The sequence below is a fragment of the Zalophus californianus genome, chromosome 5 (assembly GCF_009762305.2).
Source record: "Zalophus californianus isolate mZalCal1 chromosome 5, mZalCal1.pri.v2, whole genome shotgun sequence".
NCBI lineage: Eukaryota > Metazoa > Chordata > Mammalia > Carnivora > Otariidae > Zalophus > Zalophus californianus.
Genome location: NC_045599.1, coordinates 56,226,890 through 56,247,354, shown reverse-complemented (window position 1 = coordinate 56,247,354; position 20,465 = coordinate 56,226,890). Strand labels below are relative to the sequence as shown.

Sequence of the window (20,465 nt, the reverse complement as noted above, 5' to 3'; positions counted from 1 at the left end):
ATATAGGGCTAATTATGTCCCACTACTGAGGTAAGGCTCTTCTGTGTACAACCAATGCCCCACCAGTACTGAGGTTTTCTAGTCTTGCTGTTGGGAACAGGCACTATTTCTGACCTTTGAGAATGCCAGGTGTCATTACTTCTAATCTTCTCAGGTGGTTCTTTTCCCAGCCCTGGGTAATTTGCTCTCAAACATGGCCAGTCACTACTCAGCTGAATACTTAAAGAGGACCCCCCTGAAGATCTGCAGAGTTTTCTTTCTTTGTATGTCTCTCTTCCCAGTATTCTGTCCTGCAAACTCTAGGCACTTTGCCTCCGTGGACTCTGCTCTGTCTCCTCAACGAAGGGAGTCCACAGGCTTTGCCTAGATTCCCTCTCCCTGTACCATGACCTGGAAACTCTCAAGGCAGTGAGCGGGGACACTTGGAAAGTTCACCTCATTAATTTCTCACTTCTCAGGGATCACTGTACTATGTTGCCTGATGTTTGGTACCTTGCAAACCATTGCTCCATATATTTTGTCTTTTTTGTTTGTTAGGGTAAGTCTGGTTCCTATTACTTCATCATGGCTGAAAGCAGAAGTTCACATATTTCAGGTATTTTTCCTTCTTAATTTTTGTTTTATTTTTCACTTCAGGAGACTACTCACAAAGCCAGTGTTTTACGGAGTGGTAAAATTAAGGTAGAAAATGGTCAGATTTATCAAAATCCAGTCACCTGGCTCAAGGATCTTCTAGGAGGCGACAGTTACGTGACTTGGAATTATGCTTGGAGTAAGGTGGGTCATTCTTAAGTTTATCTGTAACTCCATATTCAAATGGAAAGGTACCTATTTTTTTATGATAAAACTATTTTTTAAGAAATCTGAAGTTCTCCAAGCTAGTTTTTGTCCTCAGATGTTCCTTCTACAATATGCTATGTGCTCCCACAACTCTTATTTGCCAGAAATCCCCAGGGACAGAGTTGGACAGCTGACAGCCTCTCCTTCTTTGTTCCTCATCTAGTCTCAGAAATTCAAATGCCCTCAAGGTTCCCCTATTATCCTCCCAGGTGATTTCAGATCTTTGTGACTCCACGTAGAAAATTTGAGACCTCTGGTGTGTTGACCATTTAGTTATATGTTAGTATTCTGATGCAATGAAGGAAAATCTTCCCCTAAAGACAAAGGAATGAGCAAGCAGCCTAAGACCCACAAAAGTTATGGTGCACTTTTGTTTTAACAGTTTTATCATCAGTTGCCAGTCCCCCAAAAAGAAATATTTCTTTTCATTCCGACTTCCTAGACTTAGTAGTCTTCCACACAATTCTGTCTTCTGAATTATAAGCCCAGTTTAACTACCAAATTAAAGATTATTAATGACTGACACCCTTGAGGTCCAGTGATTAGCCACCTCCAGATGTCCATGGTCACACTTAAGGGAACAGTCTTGCAGTGATTCACTCAGGAAAGTGAATCATCAGACATCCACCATTACTGTTAAATAGGAGTGCAGATTCCTTCAGCCTCCACTAGCCATTTACAGTAAGCCTCAGTGCCTGAGTAGTAAAAGGCAGTTTCTTCTCTCCTTTTTTGTCCCACTTAGCTCTGCCCACCATTACTCCTAGCTCCTCCTCTCCTTCCTCATCCCTAAACTGTCTTCTGGTATCCTAAACCTTTGTGGCAGGTGCTTCCAAAACTGTGTTTTAGTTCCTTCACTTAGATCAGCACATCTTAGATTTCCTCTACATTATAGTCTTTGGTTTTTTTTTTTTTCTCAAAAGTTTTTTCTTATTTATTTTCCACCCCTGGAGTCACCAGACCATCTGCTTTTCGCCTGTCCAGTCCTTTCCATAATTCATAAATCTTATTTGTATGCTAGTAATTAACATTTTACCCTTGGAAATCCCTTTTTATTAAAAAGTTTCTTAAATTTGGGACACCTGGGTGGCTCAGTCATTAAGCGTCTGCCTTTGGCTCAGGTCGTGATCCCAGGGTCCTGGGATCGAGCCCTACATCAGGCTCCCTGCTCGGCGGGCAGCCTGCTTCCCCCTCTCCCACTCCCCCTACTTGTGTTCCCTCTCTCGCTGTGTCTCTCTCTGTCAAGTAAATAAATAAAATCTTTAAGAAACTTTTTTTAATTTTTATTTTTTAAACTTGTGATAGATTATATCATTTTGTTATAATAGTCTATGCTCACAGCATGAATATAGTACTGGTTTCTGTAGTTGAGTTTTTTTGAGCTACTGTGTGCCCAGTGATGACTCACTTCTCCCACTCTTTTTCTTTATTGGAACTACTGCATTTTCTGCTTTTGAATAGCTGGCTGTGACATCATTTGGCCTCACTCTGTACTTAAGCCTCATTTATATATCACATTGCCTCTGGTCTTTTCTCATCAGCCATGTCAGTTAGTCATATGGTTTAACACCTATGTGATAGTGAAGCCAAAGACAAATGTAGGCACTACAATTAGGAGAATTCTTGGATGTAAGATATTCATACAGATTATCTAAGTAGGCTTAGTTTTTTTTTTTATTTTCCTAAAAACAGTTTTAAAAATTACCATAGGGCACTCATGTACTTCTAATAAAGTCCTTAGGCTGAGAAACACTACCCTCATGAGATTTTTTACAATATTTAAAGTCCTCTTTTAAAACTTACCACAGAAACCTCTACCTCTTCTTGTCTTGAGGGAACTCTTGGAATTCATAGTCACTTCTCAATGACAGGAGTTTTTTGCTACATTAGTAAATGTGAACATCTCTACTGACTAATTCTGAGACTGCTGGTGTGGCTAGGGGGCTAGGAATGTTTGGTCGTCAGGGAAGAAATGCCAGAAAACTAGGTCTTTTCCTGCCTCAGACAGAATGACAGAGCCGCTAGACACAGATGACTCATACTTCCTACCCAAGCAGCTGGACTACTATACAGGGAATCCTGATGCTGACTTCCACTGGGCATCACTGATTCCTCTCACTCCTGCAGTCTCCTGGCTATTAGGCATCATCCTGATGTGGCAGAGTGATCTCTGGATGGGAACCAGGAGGCCAAGCTAGGTCCTGATTCCACTCTTGATAAGTTACAAGATCTGGGAGTGGTCTTCAATTCTGCCTACACGTTAGAATCACTTAGGGAGCTTTTAAAAACTACTAATGCCTGGTGGACCACAGCCCCATACCTTCTGCTCTAATAGTCTTAATTGAAGACCAGGTGGCAATATTTTAAAAAGCTTTCCAGGTAATTGTAATAGGCAGCCTGGAGTAAGAATCACTGATCTAGATCAAGTCACTTAACCTTTCTGAACCTCATTTTTCTTATGTATAAAATAAGTAGTAGTGCTAATCGTCTCTAAAGACCTTTCCAATGTGGCAATTGTAGGACTTGCATAGCCATGTGTGATTTATAAAACCTCTTACATATGTTCTTTCACAACCCCATGAAGTAAGAAAGTCGACTATTTTTCTCTATCTATGGTTGTAAAACCAGAGTTATAGGAGATTAGGTGATTTGATTAGCCTCAAGGCCAATAAGTGCCAGAACCAGGACTAGAACCTGGTCTTATGGTTCCTTGTACGTTATTTTCAACATTTACAACAAAGACACGAGGGAAACCACATTCCTTTCATTGGAAACAGATTGCCCTGAACTCAAAAGAGTACACACAGTATTACCTAGCTGTCTTTATGAATTTATGCCAAGTCTCATTCTTGTGCAGCAAAAACTGTCCACTTCCACAGGAAAAAAAAAATGCCTTTCTTGAATACAGTTGTGGTATGAAAATCCTAAGAATGGCAATGACAGTTTATTTTTGTGAATGCTCAGGACTGGATTGTGCAAATGACAAACAGACTGCCATTTTGGGCAGTGACTGAAGGAACATTGACAGCTCTCTTGTGCAAACATACTTTCCCCTCAGATGACTCACTCTCTGAATTTCCACCCTTATAAATTCACCACTTTGGATTTAGTATTAACTTTTCTCTATGGTTACCCCTCACCCTATACACTTTCTAAAACAAATCCCCCTACCACCATGATTAGGAATATCAAGATACTGAAGGTTGTGGTAGGAGTATAGAAAGCGATGGATATTATTGAGGTGCCTGGGTGGCTCAGTCCGTTAAACATCCGACTGTTGATTTGGGCTCAGGTCATGATCTCAGGATCCTGGGATCAAGCCCCGTGTCATGTTCCCTGCTCAGTGGGGAGTCTGCATGTCTCCCTCTCCCTCTGCCCCTCCTCCCATTCGCATAATCTCTCTCTAAAATAAATAAATAAATCTTAAAAATGATGAAAATTGTTGATCTGGACAGCCAGCCAGCCTCATTGAGTCAATTAATCATTCCCAGGGTATCTTAACTTAAACTTCCTGTGAGCCCTGCTTCTACTCAAGAGATGGTTGGAGATGTGGGCCCTTTGTTTTTTGTTTTTGAATTTTTTTAATTTAAATTCAGTTAACTAACATATAATGTATTATTAGTTTCAGAGGTAGAGGTCAAGGATTCATCAGTCTTGGGGCGCCTGGGTGGCTCAGTCGTTGAGCGTCTGCCTTCGGCTCAGGTCATGATCCCAGGGTCCTGGGATCGAGCCCCGCATCGGGCTCCCTGCTCTGCAGGAAGCCTGCTTCTCCCTCTCCCACTCCACCTGCTTGTGTTCCCTCTCTGGCTGTGTCTCTCTCTGTCAAATAAGTAAATAAAATCTTTAAAAAAAAAAAAAAGGATTCATCAGTCTTATGTAATACCCAGTGTTCATTACATCACATGCCCTCCTTCATGTCCATCACCCAATCACCCCATCCCCCCACCCTCCTCCCCTCCAGCAACCATCAGTTTGTTTCCTATGATTAGGAGTCTCTAATGGTTTGTCTCCCTCTCTGATTTTGTCTTGCTTCATTTTTTCCTCTCTTCCCCATGTTAATCTGTTTTGTTTCTTAAATTCCGCATATGAGTGAGATTATATAATTGTTTCTCTGATTGACTTATTTTGCTTAGCGTAATACCTTCCTTCTAGTTCCATCCCCGTTTTGCAAATGGCAAGATTTCATTTTTTTGGTGGCTGAGTAGTATTCCATTGTGTATATATGTATCACATCTTTTTTACCCATTCATCTGTCGTTGGACATCTGGGTTCTTTCCATTGTTTGACTATTGTAGACATTGCTGTTACAAATCCTGGGGTGCAGGTGCCCCTTTGGATCACTACATTTGTATCTTTGGGGTAAATCCCTAATAGTGCAATTGCAGAGTTATAGGGTAGTTCTATTTTTAACTTTTTGAGGAACCTCCATACTGTTTGCCAGAGTGGCTGCAGCAGTTTGCATTCCCACCAACAGTGTAGGAGGGTTCTCCTTTCTCCGCATCCTTGCCAACATCTGTCGTTTCCTGACTTGTTAATTTTAGCCATTCTGACGGGTGTGAGGTGGTGTCTCATCGTGGTTTTGATTTGTATTTTCCTGATGCCAGGTGATGTTGAGCATTTTCTCATGTGTCTGTTGGCCATTTGTAGGTGTTCTTTGGAGAAATGTCTGTTCATGTCTTCTGCCCATTGTTCGATTGGATTATTTGTTCTTTGGGTATTGAGTTTGATAAGTTCTTTATAGATTTGGATACGAGCCCTTTATCTGATAAGACATTAGCAAATATCTTCTCCCATTCTGTAGGTTGTCCTTTGGTTTTGTCGACTGTTTCCTTTGCTGTGAAAAAGCTTTTTATCTTGATAAAGTCCCAATAGTTCATTTTTGCCTTTGTTCCCGAAACTTGCCTTTGGAGACGTGTCTAGTGAGAAGTTGCTGTGGCTGAGGTCACAGAGGTTGCTGCCTGTGTTCTTTTCTAGGATTTTGATGGATTCCTGTCTCACATTTAGGTCTTTCATCCATTTGAGTCTATTTTTATGTGTGGTGTAAGGAATTGGTCCAGTTTCATTCTTCTGCATGTGACTGTCCAATTTTCCCAACACCATTTGTTAAAGAGACTTTTTTCCATTGGATATTCTTTCCTGCTTTGTCGAAGATTAGTTGACCATAGAGTTGAGGGTCCATTTCTGGGCTCTCTATTCTGTTCCATTGATCTGTGTCTGTTTTTGTGCCAGTACCACACTGTCTTGATGACAGCTTTGTAATACAGCTTGAAGTCCGAAATTGTGATGCCACCAGCTTTGGTTTTCTTTTTCAACACTCCTTTGGCTGTTAGGGGTCTTTTCTGGTTCCATAAAAATTTTAGGATTGTTTGTTCCAGCTCTGTGAAAAAAGTTGATGGTATTTTGATAAGGATTGCATTGTCTAGGTAGCATAGACATTTTAACAGTATTTGTTTTTCCAATCCGTGAGCATGGAATATTTATCCATTTCTTTGTGTCTTCCTCAATTTCTTTCATGAGTGTTCTATAGTTTTGAGAATACAGACCCATTTCCTCTTTGGTTAGGTTTATTCCTTGGTATCTTATGGCTTTTGGGGCAATTGTAAATGGGGTCAATTCCTTAATTTCTCTTTCTTCTGTATCATTATCGGTGTATAGAAATGCAGCTGATTTCTGTGCATTGATTTTTATCCTGCCATGTTGCTGAATTCCTATATGAGTTCTAGAAATTTTGGGGTGGAGTCTTTGGGTTTTCCACATAAAGTATCATGTCATCTGCAAAGAGTGAGAGTTTGACTTCCTTGCTAATTTGGATGCTTTTTATTTCTTTTTGTTGTCTGATTGCTGAGGCTAGGACTTATAGTACTATGTTGAACAGCATTGGTGATAATAGACATCCCCATTTGGGTTTGATGGATGATCACATCCCTGTTGTATTCCTGACCTTTAGGGGAAAAACTCTCAGAATGATATTCACTGTGGGCTTTTCATATATGGCTTTTATGATCTCTATCTCTATCCCTACATTGTGAAAAGTTTTAATCAAGAAAGGATGCTATACTTTGTCAAATGCTTTTTCTGCGTCTATTGAGAGGATCATATGGTTCTTTTCCTTTCTATCATTAATGTAGTGTATCATATTGAGATGTGGGCCCTTTTAAAATACAAATATCCAAGAGGTGTGAATCCTGAAAACAGAAATAGTATGAAAGGCATACTGCCCTTCTCTTGCCTGGATCTGCATAGAGTGCCTGGGAGAAGTACAGAGAGGGAGGCTCTAGGATGGGGATTGAGAGGAGGTAGGTGGTATGAAGATGAACTTCACTTCCATAATGATTTTCCCAGGATCAGCTCTTTTGTGGCAGTTATTATGCTTTGATACTACCTTCTCAAATACTTGAGAATTATTTTACTTCTTAACCAAAATGTGTTTTTGTGTTACAGTGATTCTAAAAGAAAACCGACAGTTTTCTTTTGCTTCTTTGCCTTCCTCCACCCTCCCCCGACCCCCTGAGATCAAAAACAATTATCCTTTCCTCTTTCTTCCTCTAGGGATAGTGCAGATTTGTTAAGACTTGCTTCATAAAACTTGAAATGGAATTAAAACAGTCATTTGATCATCCATGAACAGATTCCCATTAGTCAGTACCAACAAATGGTTTCCTGAAGACATGACAGGAAAAATGGACTGACAGTTTCAAATAAAATGGAGCCCCAGCAGGGAAATAAATTCTTAGACACCTCTTTAATATTTAAAGGTGGGTTATAGGGATGCCTGGGTGGCTCAGTCAGTTGGGCATCTGCCTTTGGCTCAGGTCATGATCCCAGGGTCCTGGGATCGAGTCCCACATCGGGCTCCTTGCTCAGCAGGGAGCCTGCTTCTCCCTTTGCCTGCTGATCCCCCTGCTTATGCTCTCTCTCTCTCTCCCTCTCTCTCATTCTGACAAATAAATAAATAAATAAATGCTTAAAAATAAATAAATAAATGGGTTATATTTTATATTTTTTCTTGATGCATATTAGAACATAAGGTATAGAGAAACATTTGTTACTGCAATTAATGACAATTGATATTAAACTTTATTTCTGCAGAGACCTTACCAAAATGAAGTTAATTAATTTCACTTGGCTGATTAACTACATTTCCAGAATAGTGGCTAACTGAGTCATCCATCCACCCCAAACACACACACACACACACACGCGCACACACACACACACACACACACACACACGTATGCACGTGTGCCATTTCTTCCCTAAGTATGGTATTAGGGAGTCAGCATAAACTGATTTCTGAGGATAATGGACCTTCTGCCTAAGAGCTTCAGGGAAGGCATGAGTCGCCTTAGGATGAAGCACTTCCTGCAGTTCTACCATTTAGAAAAGTAAGAGGGCACCTGGGTGGCTCAGTTGGTTAAGTGACTGCCTTCAGCTCAGGTCATGATCCTGGAGTCCCGGGATCGAGTCCCACATTGGGCTTCCTGCTTGGCAGGGAGTCTGCTTCTCCCTCTGATCCTCCCCCCTCTCATGTGCTATCTCTCTCATTCTCTCTCTCTCTCTCTCTCTCAAATAATAAATCTAAAAAAAAAAATACTTTAGAAAAGTAAGAAGACAACCAACAGATATCCTCACAGAACGTACCTTACCTTAACTCCAGCTTTATTACTGTTCCATCTGGGGGAAGGTGGCATCCCATCACCCATCCCAAAATGTGTTTTGAGTGGTGAAGTTGTCAAAATTGCTGGCAGCTGTTCAGTCTAAGACCCTAAGAACCTCGCCTACAGCTCTTCCTACATGCCTCTGTCAGAGCAGGCATATGAGCTAGATTTGGATTCAAGATTTAGTTGAGGATTCAAAGTTTGAGTTATATGCAAATGTGATGACTGTTTACTCTTTTATTTATTTATTTATTTATTTATTTATTTATTTATTTGACAGAGAGAGACACAGCTAGAGAGGGAACACAAGCAGGGGGAGTGGGAGAGGGAGAAGCAGGCTTCCCTGTCAAGCTGGGAGCCCGATGCAGGGCTTGATCCCAGGACTCTGGGATCATGACCTGAGCCAAAGGCAGACGCTTAACGACTGAGCCACCCAGACACCCCGATGACTATTTACTCCTATGTTTTAGCCAACTAGAGCACAGACACTATTACGAAATGGACAGTTTCCAGGAGTGACCTAGTGCCTGTTCATTTTAAGGTGTATACATTATTATCCTCATTGAATAAATCATTCCCACCTTGTGAAAACTAGGTCTTTAACTCAGTGGATTTTCTTAAAGCTGTGTTCTTTCGATGTCTGCATTACCCCAGTGGTGTGTTTAAGACCTATGCAGACTCAAAACCTCTAAAGCTACTAAGGTACAATTTTACCACTTTATATTACCTAGTATTAACAGATAAAAATATACTTTAACTCTGAAATGTTGGTGAGAACATACTGAGCCTGCACATTGATGGGTATATAAGGTGTTTTGGTTATTGTCAGGGCACAACATGAACAAAACCTATTGTTTCTAATTGTTAGTTGTTTGGAGAACTGACCAATGGCATTCAGAGGCCTCATCTCTCCTATGGCAAATGGCAATGGGTTAGCACACTGGGTAGACAGAGCTATTCCATTTCCATTAACAAGTTTGTTTAGTCATGGGATTGAGCCCAGAGGGGGCCTAAACCTTCCAGATCCCTTATGTCTGCCCCCATTCTGTTAAATAACAGGAAGTTATTGATGTGCTAGACAGTATGCCAAATGTTTTTCATATATTATTTATTCTAATCCTCACAACAACCTAATAAGCTGGAGGTACTTGTTTTACAAATGTACAAATTGAGGCTCAGACAATTTAAGATTCTTGCTTAAGAGCTGGAACATCAGAAGTTTTTTTCCACAGCATTGTCAGGCACTATGTGAAGTGCTAAGAGTATAAAAATGAATATGACACAGACCTTGTCTTCAAGGAACTTATGTTAATGGAAACAGACATATTAACACATACTTTCATTTTAATGTGGTAAGTGCCTTTACAAATATGAGCACAGATGTTATGGGGGCCTAGAGGAAGGGACTGATTATTGCTTGAGCTTAGAAGTTAAGAAAGCATCCTGGAGGAAGGGATGTTCGAGTGGAGACTGGATAGTTTAGCCACAGTGAACCTAGCTTCTGGGGTATATTATCAGGCTATCCTAGAACTAGGAGTGAAGAACCCAAAGACCCTCTGGCAAGTATTTGCCAGTCAGCCTCAGGCCAGCCTGTTTGTGTGTAGGTATTTCTAAGAGCTGACCTTTAGGGCTGATAAACAATAGCTAAGTTCACAAACCAGAAAAAGCCAAAAAAATTTGAATGCATAAACCTGAAATATTATTAATCAGTTAAATGTCTGGTTTCTTGAAAAGTACTATTACTCTTATGGCTTAATTTTATTAGTACAACATTAATTTTTTAATGTTATAAAGTAGTGGATGCTGGTTTAACAGTTGTTTAATAAGTGGATGAGAGAATTAATGATAAACAACAGGGGTCAACAAATATTTTCCCTAAAGGGTCAAATAACAAACATTTCAGGCCTTGTGGGCATATGGTCTTTGTCGTGAATATTCAATCGTGTTATAGCACAAAAGCATCCATTGATATGAAGTAAATGAATGGATATCTTTGTGTTCTAATAAAACTTTACTTATAAAAAAAAAGGTGGCAGGCCAGATTTGGCTGAAGTTAAAACTTTCAAGAGACAGATGTGTTTGCTTCTTTTGAAATGTAGAATTTTAAAATTCTGTGCTTGATTATGTGCAGGTGACATACCTGGGGAAGGAGCTTTTAAAGTATGTTTCTGAGGAAGTAGTCATACCCACAGAGCCATCCGTGGTGCCTCAGCAACATCAACCTTGTCTTCCAGGTATGTTCAGACCAACACCCATTTCTTAGTCATGAGGAAAACACCCAAAGCTACTGAGATAGCACTTCTTTTTTTTTTTTTTTTTTTTTTTTGGTATTTTTTTCATTCACATAACATTAAAATAACTGGTTTAAAGTGAACAATTCAGTAGCATTTTTTTCTTTGTTTTTATTTAAATTCTAGTTAGTTGACATACAGTTCAATATTCGGTTCAGGAATAGAGTTCATTGGTTCATCACTTACATACAACACCCAGTGCTCATCATAACTCGTGCCCTCCTTAATACCCACAACCCATCTAGCCCCATCCCCCACCCACCTCCCTCCATCAACCGTCAGTTTGTTCTCTATAGTTAAGAGTCTCTCATGATTTGTTTCTCTCTCTTTCTCCCCTTCCCGAATGTTCATCCATTTTGTTTCTAATGTTCCACATATGAGTGAAATCATATGGTATTTGTCTTTCTCTCATTGACTTGTTTCGCTTAGCATGATATTTAGTACATTCACAATGTTGTGCAACCACCACCTTTGTGTAGTTCTAAAACAACTTCCATTACCCAGAAAGAAACTCCACACCCATTCACAGTCCCTGCCTTCTTTAATTCCCCCAGTCTACTTTTTGTCTTTATGGATTTGCCTACCCTGAATGTATCATATAAATGGAATCATATAACTTCTTGTGTCTGGCATCTTTCACTTAACAGAATGCTTTCAAGGATCCTGCCTGGATGGATATTCAGTTTCCACTTTTTGGCTATTGGGTATAGTGCTGCTGCAAGCATGTGTATACATATATTTGTACCTATTTTTAGTTCTTTTGGATAGATGCCTAGGAGTGGAGTTGCTATATCATACAGAAATTATATGTTGAACTTTTTGAGGAACATCCAAATTGTTTTCCACAGCAACTGAATCATTTTACATTGTACCAGCAATGTACAAGGGCTCCAGTTTCCCCACATCCCAGCCAACACTTGTCATTTTCTGTTTGTTTGTTTACAACACTGCCTTTTTAACCACAGTTGATTCTAGGAGAATTTTTTAAATGACACCTTCCCTCACAGTTCCTTTCTCTGAACCTATGCTATACTTACCTTGAGTAGATTTTTTAAAGTGTCATACAAAAAGGAAAAATGGTATTTTTCCCTTCCTGCAGGCATGATTTGGTTAGTTTTCTAAAAGCAAGTACTAAAATAAATCTTTGCTTGTTAGTGTAAACTAATGTGCTTTATCTGATGGAATAAACTTTAACCTGAGAAAACTGAAGAGAATGTAGTCTTCACCAATTAGCAGATTTTGAAATGATCTGGGTAGAGGCAGCACACGTTTCTGTAAAACAAACATAACTGAGGTTGTGTTAACCCTTCTCTGCTGTGGCACCCCCTTTTTTTCCCCTACTGCCCCTGCCTCAGACAAGCTGGGGACAGTATAGGCAGAAAGGAGCTACAATACAGAAGATGATAATTCTGTGGTAACCAGAGTCAAGAACCAAACAGGGATTACTATCACTAAGCCTCTAACCAGGGGCTCCCCAGGGCCATTTCTTCCTACAACAAACCTCAATAATTCACTACTTCCCTCTCCTAACTTTTTTTTTTTTTCTCTTTTAACTCTTTTAATTCAATTGGCCAACAAATTCAGTAAGCATTTTAAAGAAGGATCAGTTCAATCAAAGAAACAGGGAATTCAGTATAGCCATCGGTTTTGCTTGTTTGGGAGGACGGGGGGAGGGGTTATTTGTGGATGAGCCACCATATTGCAATGGAGACAAAATGGCTGGATCTGGATTCCATCAATCTACTTTAAAGCACTTTCAAGGAAGTCGCCTTGACCAAAGGGTGAGAAGCTGGCATTTCATTGCCTTCTCAGCAAATGGTAATTTTTTCATCAGCCCATCAGTACTGTTTGTGGCTGTACACTAAATAGGAATAATTTTGGAAGGTTCCAGCTGGCCTTCTTCAAAAGGTAAAGAAAATCCAACATTTTTAAGATTTCTCTAATCTTTTGTTGTTTCAAGTGAATGCTTCCTCTAAAGGACGATTTCAGCATTTCTGGGATCTGAGACCACAAGGCAAGTGGGCAGCTGGTCGAGGCGCTCAGGAAAGCCCCTCTCCTAACTGTGTACCTGATCCACTGTAAACTCTTAGGGTCCTTCTTTGTCTCAAAAACTGGCTTTGGAATAGGATGCATTTTCCCCAGTTTTCTGAAGATAGCCTCAAAAGTGCTTTTCATCACTTTGGGAAAACAGAAATTATGAAGAAGTTAAAGGATTAAATTGAAAGGTGTTCTTGTAGTAATTCATGGTCTTTGGTTCCTAACCCTCACTGCAGATCTACCTAATCAAAACTTGGAGTGGGGTGCAGGAGCCTGAATTTTTAAAAATGATTCTTATGCAGCCTGACTATAGACTTTGAATGACTAGGAAGTAGTATCTGATTTCTTAAGCAGATAATAATTTGAAAACTCTTATATTCAGCCCTTCACCTTGATCCCAAAGCACACTGACTCTCATGCTTGCACACATTGCCTGCCTCCCTCCCTCCTCTCTCTCTCTGTCTCTCTCTGTCTCTCTCACCCACCCACCCACCCACACACACACACCCACACACACACAAAGGAAAGCCAAGCAAAACCTTCATCCTCCTAGTTTCTAACTTTGAGAGTCAGAGCAGAAATACAGGATCTTCCTTATATAACAAAGGTTATCTGCTCCTCAGATTTTTTAGTTCTGAGCAGGCATTTCCAACCCTAGCCATGCTTCTCCTTCCTCAAGAGGGCTCATAGTGCCCTTGCTAAGTGAGCATGAAATAAAAAATGGGTTCTGAACTGCTGCTTCTGTTGCCTGCAATATAAACAAGTTTCTTTTTACTAATTTCTTTCCAGAAATACTGAATTTTCTTTCCTTTAGAGATGTCAGAAATTGTTAATGCTAATATAAGAACTATGAAGGGCCCATAGGCCAGCCAGCTTCTTGCTGCCTTAATCTGGGCCTAGGAATCTGCAGGTCCCTGTTGGCATTACTTTTTTCTTTTTTTTTTTAAGATTTTATTTATTTATTTTATTAGAGAGAGAGCATGAGCAAGGAGAGGGGGAGAGGGAGAGAATCTCAGGCAGACTCCCGGCTGAGCACAGAGCTCCATCCCAGAACCCTGAGATCATGACTTGAGCTGAAATCAAGAGTCGGACACTTAACCTACTGAGCCACTCAGGGACTCCCTACCTCCTGGAATTCTGTAGGCTGCTGTTGGAGTTTTACTTGAACCTATTTGATTTATAATTCTTTTATATGTGGTTTTATAGTACCTGACAGAAATCCGAAGACCTGGTAAGTTAGAAAATTGTAAACTCTATAACAAGCAAACTATTCAAGAGAGAGTATTTTTCCCTCTTTCGCATATCAAAATGTGGTCATGGAAATCATGGAATTGACACTGTAGAGTGCACAAAGTTTAAAGGAAAAACAAGTCCGTATGGATTTCATCAGCCCACTTCAGATCATGAACATAATCTGTTCTCTTACACTTTTTTTTTTTAAGATTTTGTCAGCTCAAGAGAGTGAGGCAGGCAGGCAGTGTGACAGGCAGAGGGAGAGAGAGAAGCAGGCTTCCTGCAGAGCAGGGAGCCCGATGTGGGATTCGATCCCAGGACCCTGAGATCATGACCGGAGCTGAAGGTCGCTTAACTGACTGAGCCACCCAGGCGCCCCTCTCTAACACTTTTTAATGATCACCCTGCAAAATAGTGTTTTTTCGGAATAGGGGAACTAGGAAGAGCTATTTACATTACATTTCCCAAAACTAGAGTGACCATGCTTCCCAGCTGGACCACAGCAGTCCTCAATTCAGCCAAATTATTAGTAGCACTCCCTTTCATTTTCAGATATGCCTTGTTTAGATGACCCAGTACAGGAACCAAATGGGTATTGGAACAAAATGAAATTTGGACATGGTAAAAAGAGAGCAATTCTTCAATTTCATTTACTTTTTTAAAAAGTTTTTATTTTAATTCCAGTTAGTTAACATACAGTGTAATATTAGTTTCAGGTATAGAATTTAGTGCTTCGTCACTTCTATACATCACTCTGTGTTCATCATGACAAGTGCACTCCTTAATTCCCATCACCTGTTTAACCCATCCCCTACCCGTCTCCCCTCTGGTAACCATCAGTTTGTCCTCTGTAATAACTATATAGATTCTTACATACTGTTGTCCAAATAGATAGGCAAATCTTATGCATATCAGTTTATATTATACATAATTGCTGGTTACCTAATCTTCACCCCCTGACAGAAAAGATCTTTGAGTTTAGAGTGACTTTTCTGAACTCTTGCTCCCTGTTACATTCCCCAAAGACTGGCACAGTAGCTTCCCAGTAAATGTTTATTAAATAATGTTCATCGAATAAATAATGAATGGATGGAAGCACGAATATGGTCCCAAGGACTGCTAATTTAAAACTGGATTTACCTGTGATTGACTGTCCTAATAAGTAGACATGCCTAGATCTCACAGGCTATAATGAATGGAGTTTGTTGTGAAGAATGCAACAATAGTCAATGGGATTTTGGTTAGTTAATATTATCTCCTTTATTTGAACTTTCTGCTTCTAAATGTGAGATACAAGGGTGATGGCCCTTCACATTTTCTCAAACATATATTTTAAAAACAGCTATATCCCTCTACCTCCCCCACTTCCTCCTCCCCCTCTTTATGAGAAATCAAATCTGTTTAGCTTTGGTAACCAACATTTCCTAAACTTCTTTAATCACATGGTATCAACACTTCATGGGACAAATAGCAAACTCAATATCCAGTTTATTTCTACATATCATTTTGGAATCCTGGTATCAAGAAAATCCTGAGGCATGAAGATAAGTTATAAAAGTTTTGTTTTAAAGATTTTATTTATTTTTTGACAGCGAGAGAGACAGCAAGAGAGGGAACACAAGCAGGGGGAGTAGGAGAGGGAGAAGCAGGCTTCCCGCTGAGCAGGGAGCCCGATGTGGGGTTTGATCGCAGGACCCTGGGATCATGACCTGAGCTGAAGGCAGACGCTTAACAACTGAGCCACTAGGCGCCCCAGTTATAAAAGTTTTTAATCTTGCCATTTTAAGACTTTCTTCAATGAGTCAGAGATGATGGAAGAACTTTATTCCTAGTCCTGCACAAAAACTAGTTAAACTGGTAACTCAGACTAATGTATTGGTGGACTCAAGTATTAGAATATGGTATATTAATACATTTGAAAGCATATGTTATTTCTAATTAAAGATTGTAAACATACAAACACCAGCCTTTAAAAAATGAAATTCTGTTGATGAAATCCTGAAGTATCTATCCCTAAAGTCCTTAGAAGCTGTAAAATGGAGTGAATCTATGGTGCATTTTCCCTTGAAATTTCACAACTTCCTCCCAAGCCTCTCTTCGCTCTGCCTACCTGGCCGTAGTATCTCTTCTGTTATTGAGGGAATCTTGCAAGATATTTCAGAATAAACTGGAAGGGGAAAAAGTGAACTTTCCCAAACTTCTACATAATTTGTGATCACTGTGTACAGATATATGAAACTTTTCCACAGTTCTTTAGAAAGAATCTGTTAAGGTAGATAACATTTCATTATTTACCTGAAAAGCCAATTTTATATATAATCTATGTCACCTGTCACCATAGTATTAGGACAGTCAAAGCACATTATGCCAAATGTATTCATCTAAGAAAAAAAAAATTATCTCCTGAAATCTTTCTTTTCCCAAGCCATCATTTAATGGATATTAATTATGGCATTTTCTTTCAAGGGGACCTAACATTATTTCTTCATTTGAAAATAGAACATGCTTTTTCAGAAAAAAAATAGACTCTTTTGTTTTTAATAAAAGCTGTCCTTGACCTACTGATAATATGTTGTAAATACACGACTTTAGAGAGTTTTCTTCACGTCGGTGCTGTTACTGTGCACCATTGCTCTGTAGAAGTATGCGTAATAGAGCACAAACACTCACAGGTGCTTCTGTTTTATGTGGTTAAGAACTTCTTCGAACTTAAACACCTCAGGGAGATGGGTGCCTGATAACAGAACAGAAGGTGTTTATTTCAGCTCCTGTTTACGATTCTTGATTTTTTCATTAATCATAATTTTTTTCATCATGGTATCATGATTAACTTTGACCTAATTCACAAAATGGAGGCTACATCTGCTGATAGGGGAGGAAAGAGAAGAAAACGAATTTTCTGTTGAGCACCTGCCATGTGCCAGGCCCCCTGCCAGACCACTGTCCATACTTTAGGCAGTGAGGAGCTTCTTATTGGTAAAACTCAGGCATTCATGTTGTACCACAAAGGCAGAAGAAATACAAATACTTTACATATAAAATTAAGCGTCTCAGACCCAATTCAGCTTAAGAAACCACCTATTAAATTTATTTTCCCACAAAGAAAGAGGGCTTACATAGTTTTAAAATTAGAATGTCCAAGTCTGTTTCTTCATTCCAGTACAGTTTTCACAGATGGCTTTTGATCTTATCAATGTAAATCTGTCTCAAACTATTAATTTAGTTTTAAATACCAAATCACCTAATACTCTACCACCATATTTATCCTTTAGAATCCTTTTATTTTAAAACAGCTTTGAACTTTGTATTTAAATAGCCATAATTGAATTTTTTCCCCAGTGTAACTACAGCAGATGTATTTTTACAATCTATTAAAATAATTCCCAATCATTTTCCCTTTGATTGGAATTATACTTCTTGTTCGGAATGAGAACGTGTGCATAAATAGGTTCATTTCCATTTATAACTAGAGTAAGCAAAGTTTCATTTTCTAATCCTAATGAAATGTAGAGTGCTTAGTTTGTGAGAATGAGTTCTGGAAGTCTGAGTTCAATAATTTTAGTGTTAGAAGTCAAATTTATATATCATCTTGGTCTTGGACCTGTTTTACAGATGATGGAACAGAGCCAGAGAGGTAAAATGGGTTGAATGAAAAGAGTTCATAGGTTAGTGATGTTTCAGAAGTGAAGTATCAGTTAAAATAATGAATCTGATTATTTTTGCTTTTGATCTATTAAGGGAAATTAAAAAAAAAAAACAGAGGAAAAAGAAAAGTGAAAGTTAAAATTATTTTTAACCTAACTAATTAGCTTGTCATTTTGAAGTGCTAATTTAGGCAACTAGATAACATGAATAGTTGCATGAGCCTGTTCTTTTGCCTAGTGATCAATCTCGCAGTTCACTTCAAGGAGCCTTATGCAGAATATCTAACATTTGGTGATATTACTTGAGAAAGATGTATTTCTCCCTACTTCTTGCATGAGCAGAATAGTTCTTTAGCTGTGCAGTGCTTGTTGGGGATGAGGAGCAGCAAGAAGAGCCAAACATTCACTTACATGGCTATTTTCCTAGTTGTACTGGGTGCGAGAAGCCATGTAACTTGCTTGAGATCATACAAGTTTGTGTGGCCTAGAAAATTGAGTATCCATCTTCCAACCTAATCCTATTTTCAGTAAGAAATAATGATAATAGTAGCAGCTTATATTTATTGAATGTTTGCTATATGTTAACCAGTAGCCAATCATTTCACACCAACTTCCCATCTAATCTTCATAACTGTTTTATTCTCAGCTTACTGGAAATTGAGGCACAGAGGAGTTTGTACAACTACCTTCAGAAGCTTCAGTCATCCTTTTCTTCCTGTGGTGTTTTAGACTGCAAACAGGCTTCTTTCTCCCAGGATAAGCCAATGCTGATTCACAGCTTTATCTTGGGTATAGAAATAGAGTGAGACGGGACACGCCTGGGTGGCTCAGTCAGTTAAGTGTCTTCTGCTCAGTTCATGATCCCAGGGTCCTGGGATCGAGCCCCGCAAAGGGCTCGGGGAGCCTGCTTCTCCCTCTGCCTGCCGCTCCCCCTGCTTGTGTGTTCTCTCTCTGATAAATAAGTCAATAAAATCTTTGAAAAAAAGAAAAAGAAAATGGAGTGAATTATGACTGGTCCAAAATCTTATTTTGTGCTCATAGAGTTGACTAGGGTCTAAGATTTGTAATAAGCAAATTTAAATATTATTTTGTAAAGATGGTTTTTAATTTGTTGGCACATCTTCAAACAGGAACTTCCAGAGAGTCAATGCAAAGCATCCCACATTATCTACAAATAAATGAAGTACTATTAATCAGCGATCAAGAATTTCTCCCATGCCATATAATGGATCAGCATTGGAAGTTCTATGTGGAATGTGAAGAGCTAACATTCTAAAACCTTATTTTTGTAATAATTTATTAGACATTTGTTCATGTTATTAACCCACATTCATATTTTATCTCATATGGGCTGGAGGGCCTATTATAACACACACTTCATGAGTTGCTACTTAAAATGTGTGTTTATGGTATAAGAAAAAATGTAACTCAAATTATTGTAGTAAGATTAATACCTTTTTGCCATTGAAATAAAGGCATTTTTGAATTAAAACATATTGATTCTCTGGCTTTGATTTTACTAACATAAATGTAAAACTAATCTTTCAATCCGTACCTCAACCTTTGTATACATTACAGTTGTTCCTTAAGGGAAGTAAGGATAAAAAGAGTGATAATTGGTCCATAGGAGACCCAGATAAAGTGAATCTACTTAAAACAAGAATTTAATGTCCCAGTACCTTCACCCATATACTTTAGAATTTATCTTGTAACCAAAATATAAAATTGTCAAAGAGGCTTATTTTAAATTTCATAAAAGTTAGCATAGATAAAACTGTAACTGTGATAAGTCATAGGACAACAAAAATGAATCAAATGTTGATTTGGGGGCTTATTTTAAATAGGATACTTAACCTTTGACTTTTGCTACATTATCATCATGAAGATTTTCTTTTTTTTAAGAAAGAGGTTTTTATAAAAGAAACTTGGTAAGTTTTCTCAAGGGTCTGTCTTCCTCCTTTGATTGCCATCTTACTCTTTACTTGTCACCATCCCAAGCTCCCAGAGAAGCTTTTTGACTTTGTGGCTTGAGTCCATCCTTTCTTATTTGGGTAGAAGTCGAGCTGTGGTAAAAATTACTCTCACAAGTGCTAGACTTCGGGAGATAAAATTTTTTTTATGTTTTCTTATTTTAAATGTACAGAATCTTAAATATCTTTGGAATATATAGGAAACTGGTTAACAGTTTCCTGTGGGTAGAAAAATCATGGGGCTAGAGAGCTGAAAAGGGAGATTTTTTAACTACATGTGCTCTTTGGCAACTTTTGAAGTTGATAATATGTGTGTGTTCTTACTATTTAATTAAAAGTTTTAATTATCTGAAAAGAAAGCACCTGGAAAGGTTTCATATTAATAAAAGTGTAAAGACGTCTTAGATCATTTTTTCTTCTTGTGAGAGTCCATTGAAAATATTTAGGTTAGAATGCCCCTACATGTAATTTTTGAGAACTGACAAGTTTATTATGCCATCATTTTCTTAGACTACACTCTTTTTCTAATTCTTGAATAATGTACATGAGGTGGTCTATTTGGCTTTTATTTAAGGAGATATTTAAAACATGACTCATTTGCGAATATATGTACTAACATGGGAAGTTGTATATATAAATGAAAAAAAATGCACATTGTTAAACGGTGGTTAATACAAGTCCTGTTTGGGGCACCTGGGTGGCTCAGTTGGTTAAGCATCTGCCTTGAGCTCAGGTCATGATTCCAGGACTCTGGGATCAAGCCCCACACTTCTCCCTCTTGCCCCTGCTCATGCT

General features: G+C 38.8%; 1 protein-coding gene across 7 annotated transcripts in view; it reads left to right on the top strand.

The window, feature by feature from the left end:
- The window catches only part of ANKRD31 (ankyrin repeat domain 31), a 146,596-nt gene extending 127,439 nt beyond the window's left edge, over window positions 1-19,157 (top strand). For 6 of the 7 annotated variants that reach the window (XM_027606869.2, XM_035727796.1, XM_027606870.2 and 3 more), the window contains 3 exons: window positions 637-777; window positions 10,627-10,729; window positions 18,831-19,157. In XM_027606869.2, coding sequence (XP_027462670.2) covers window positions 637-777; window positions 10,627-10,729; window positions 18,831-18,976 — 390 coding nt within the window. In that variant the 3' untranslated portion in view covers window positions 18,977-19,157. The remainder of the gene's footprint in view (window positions 1-636; window positions 778-10,626; window positions 10,730-18,830) is intronic. The other variant, XM_027606872.2, reaches the window with a different exon arrangement.
- Window positions 19,158-20,465: the final 1,308 nt, after the last annotated feature.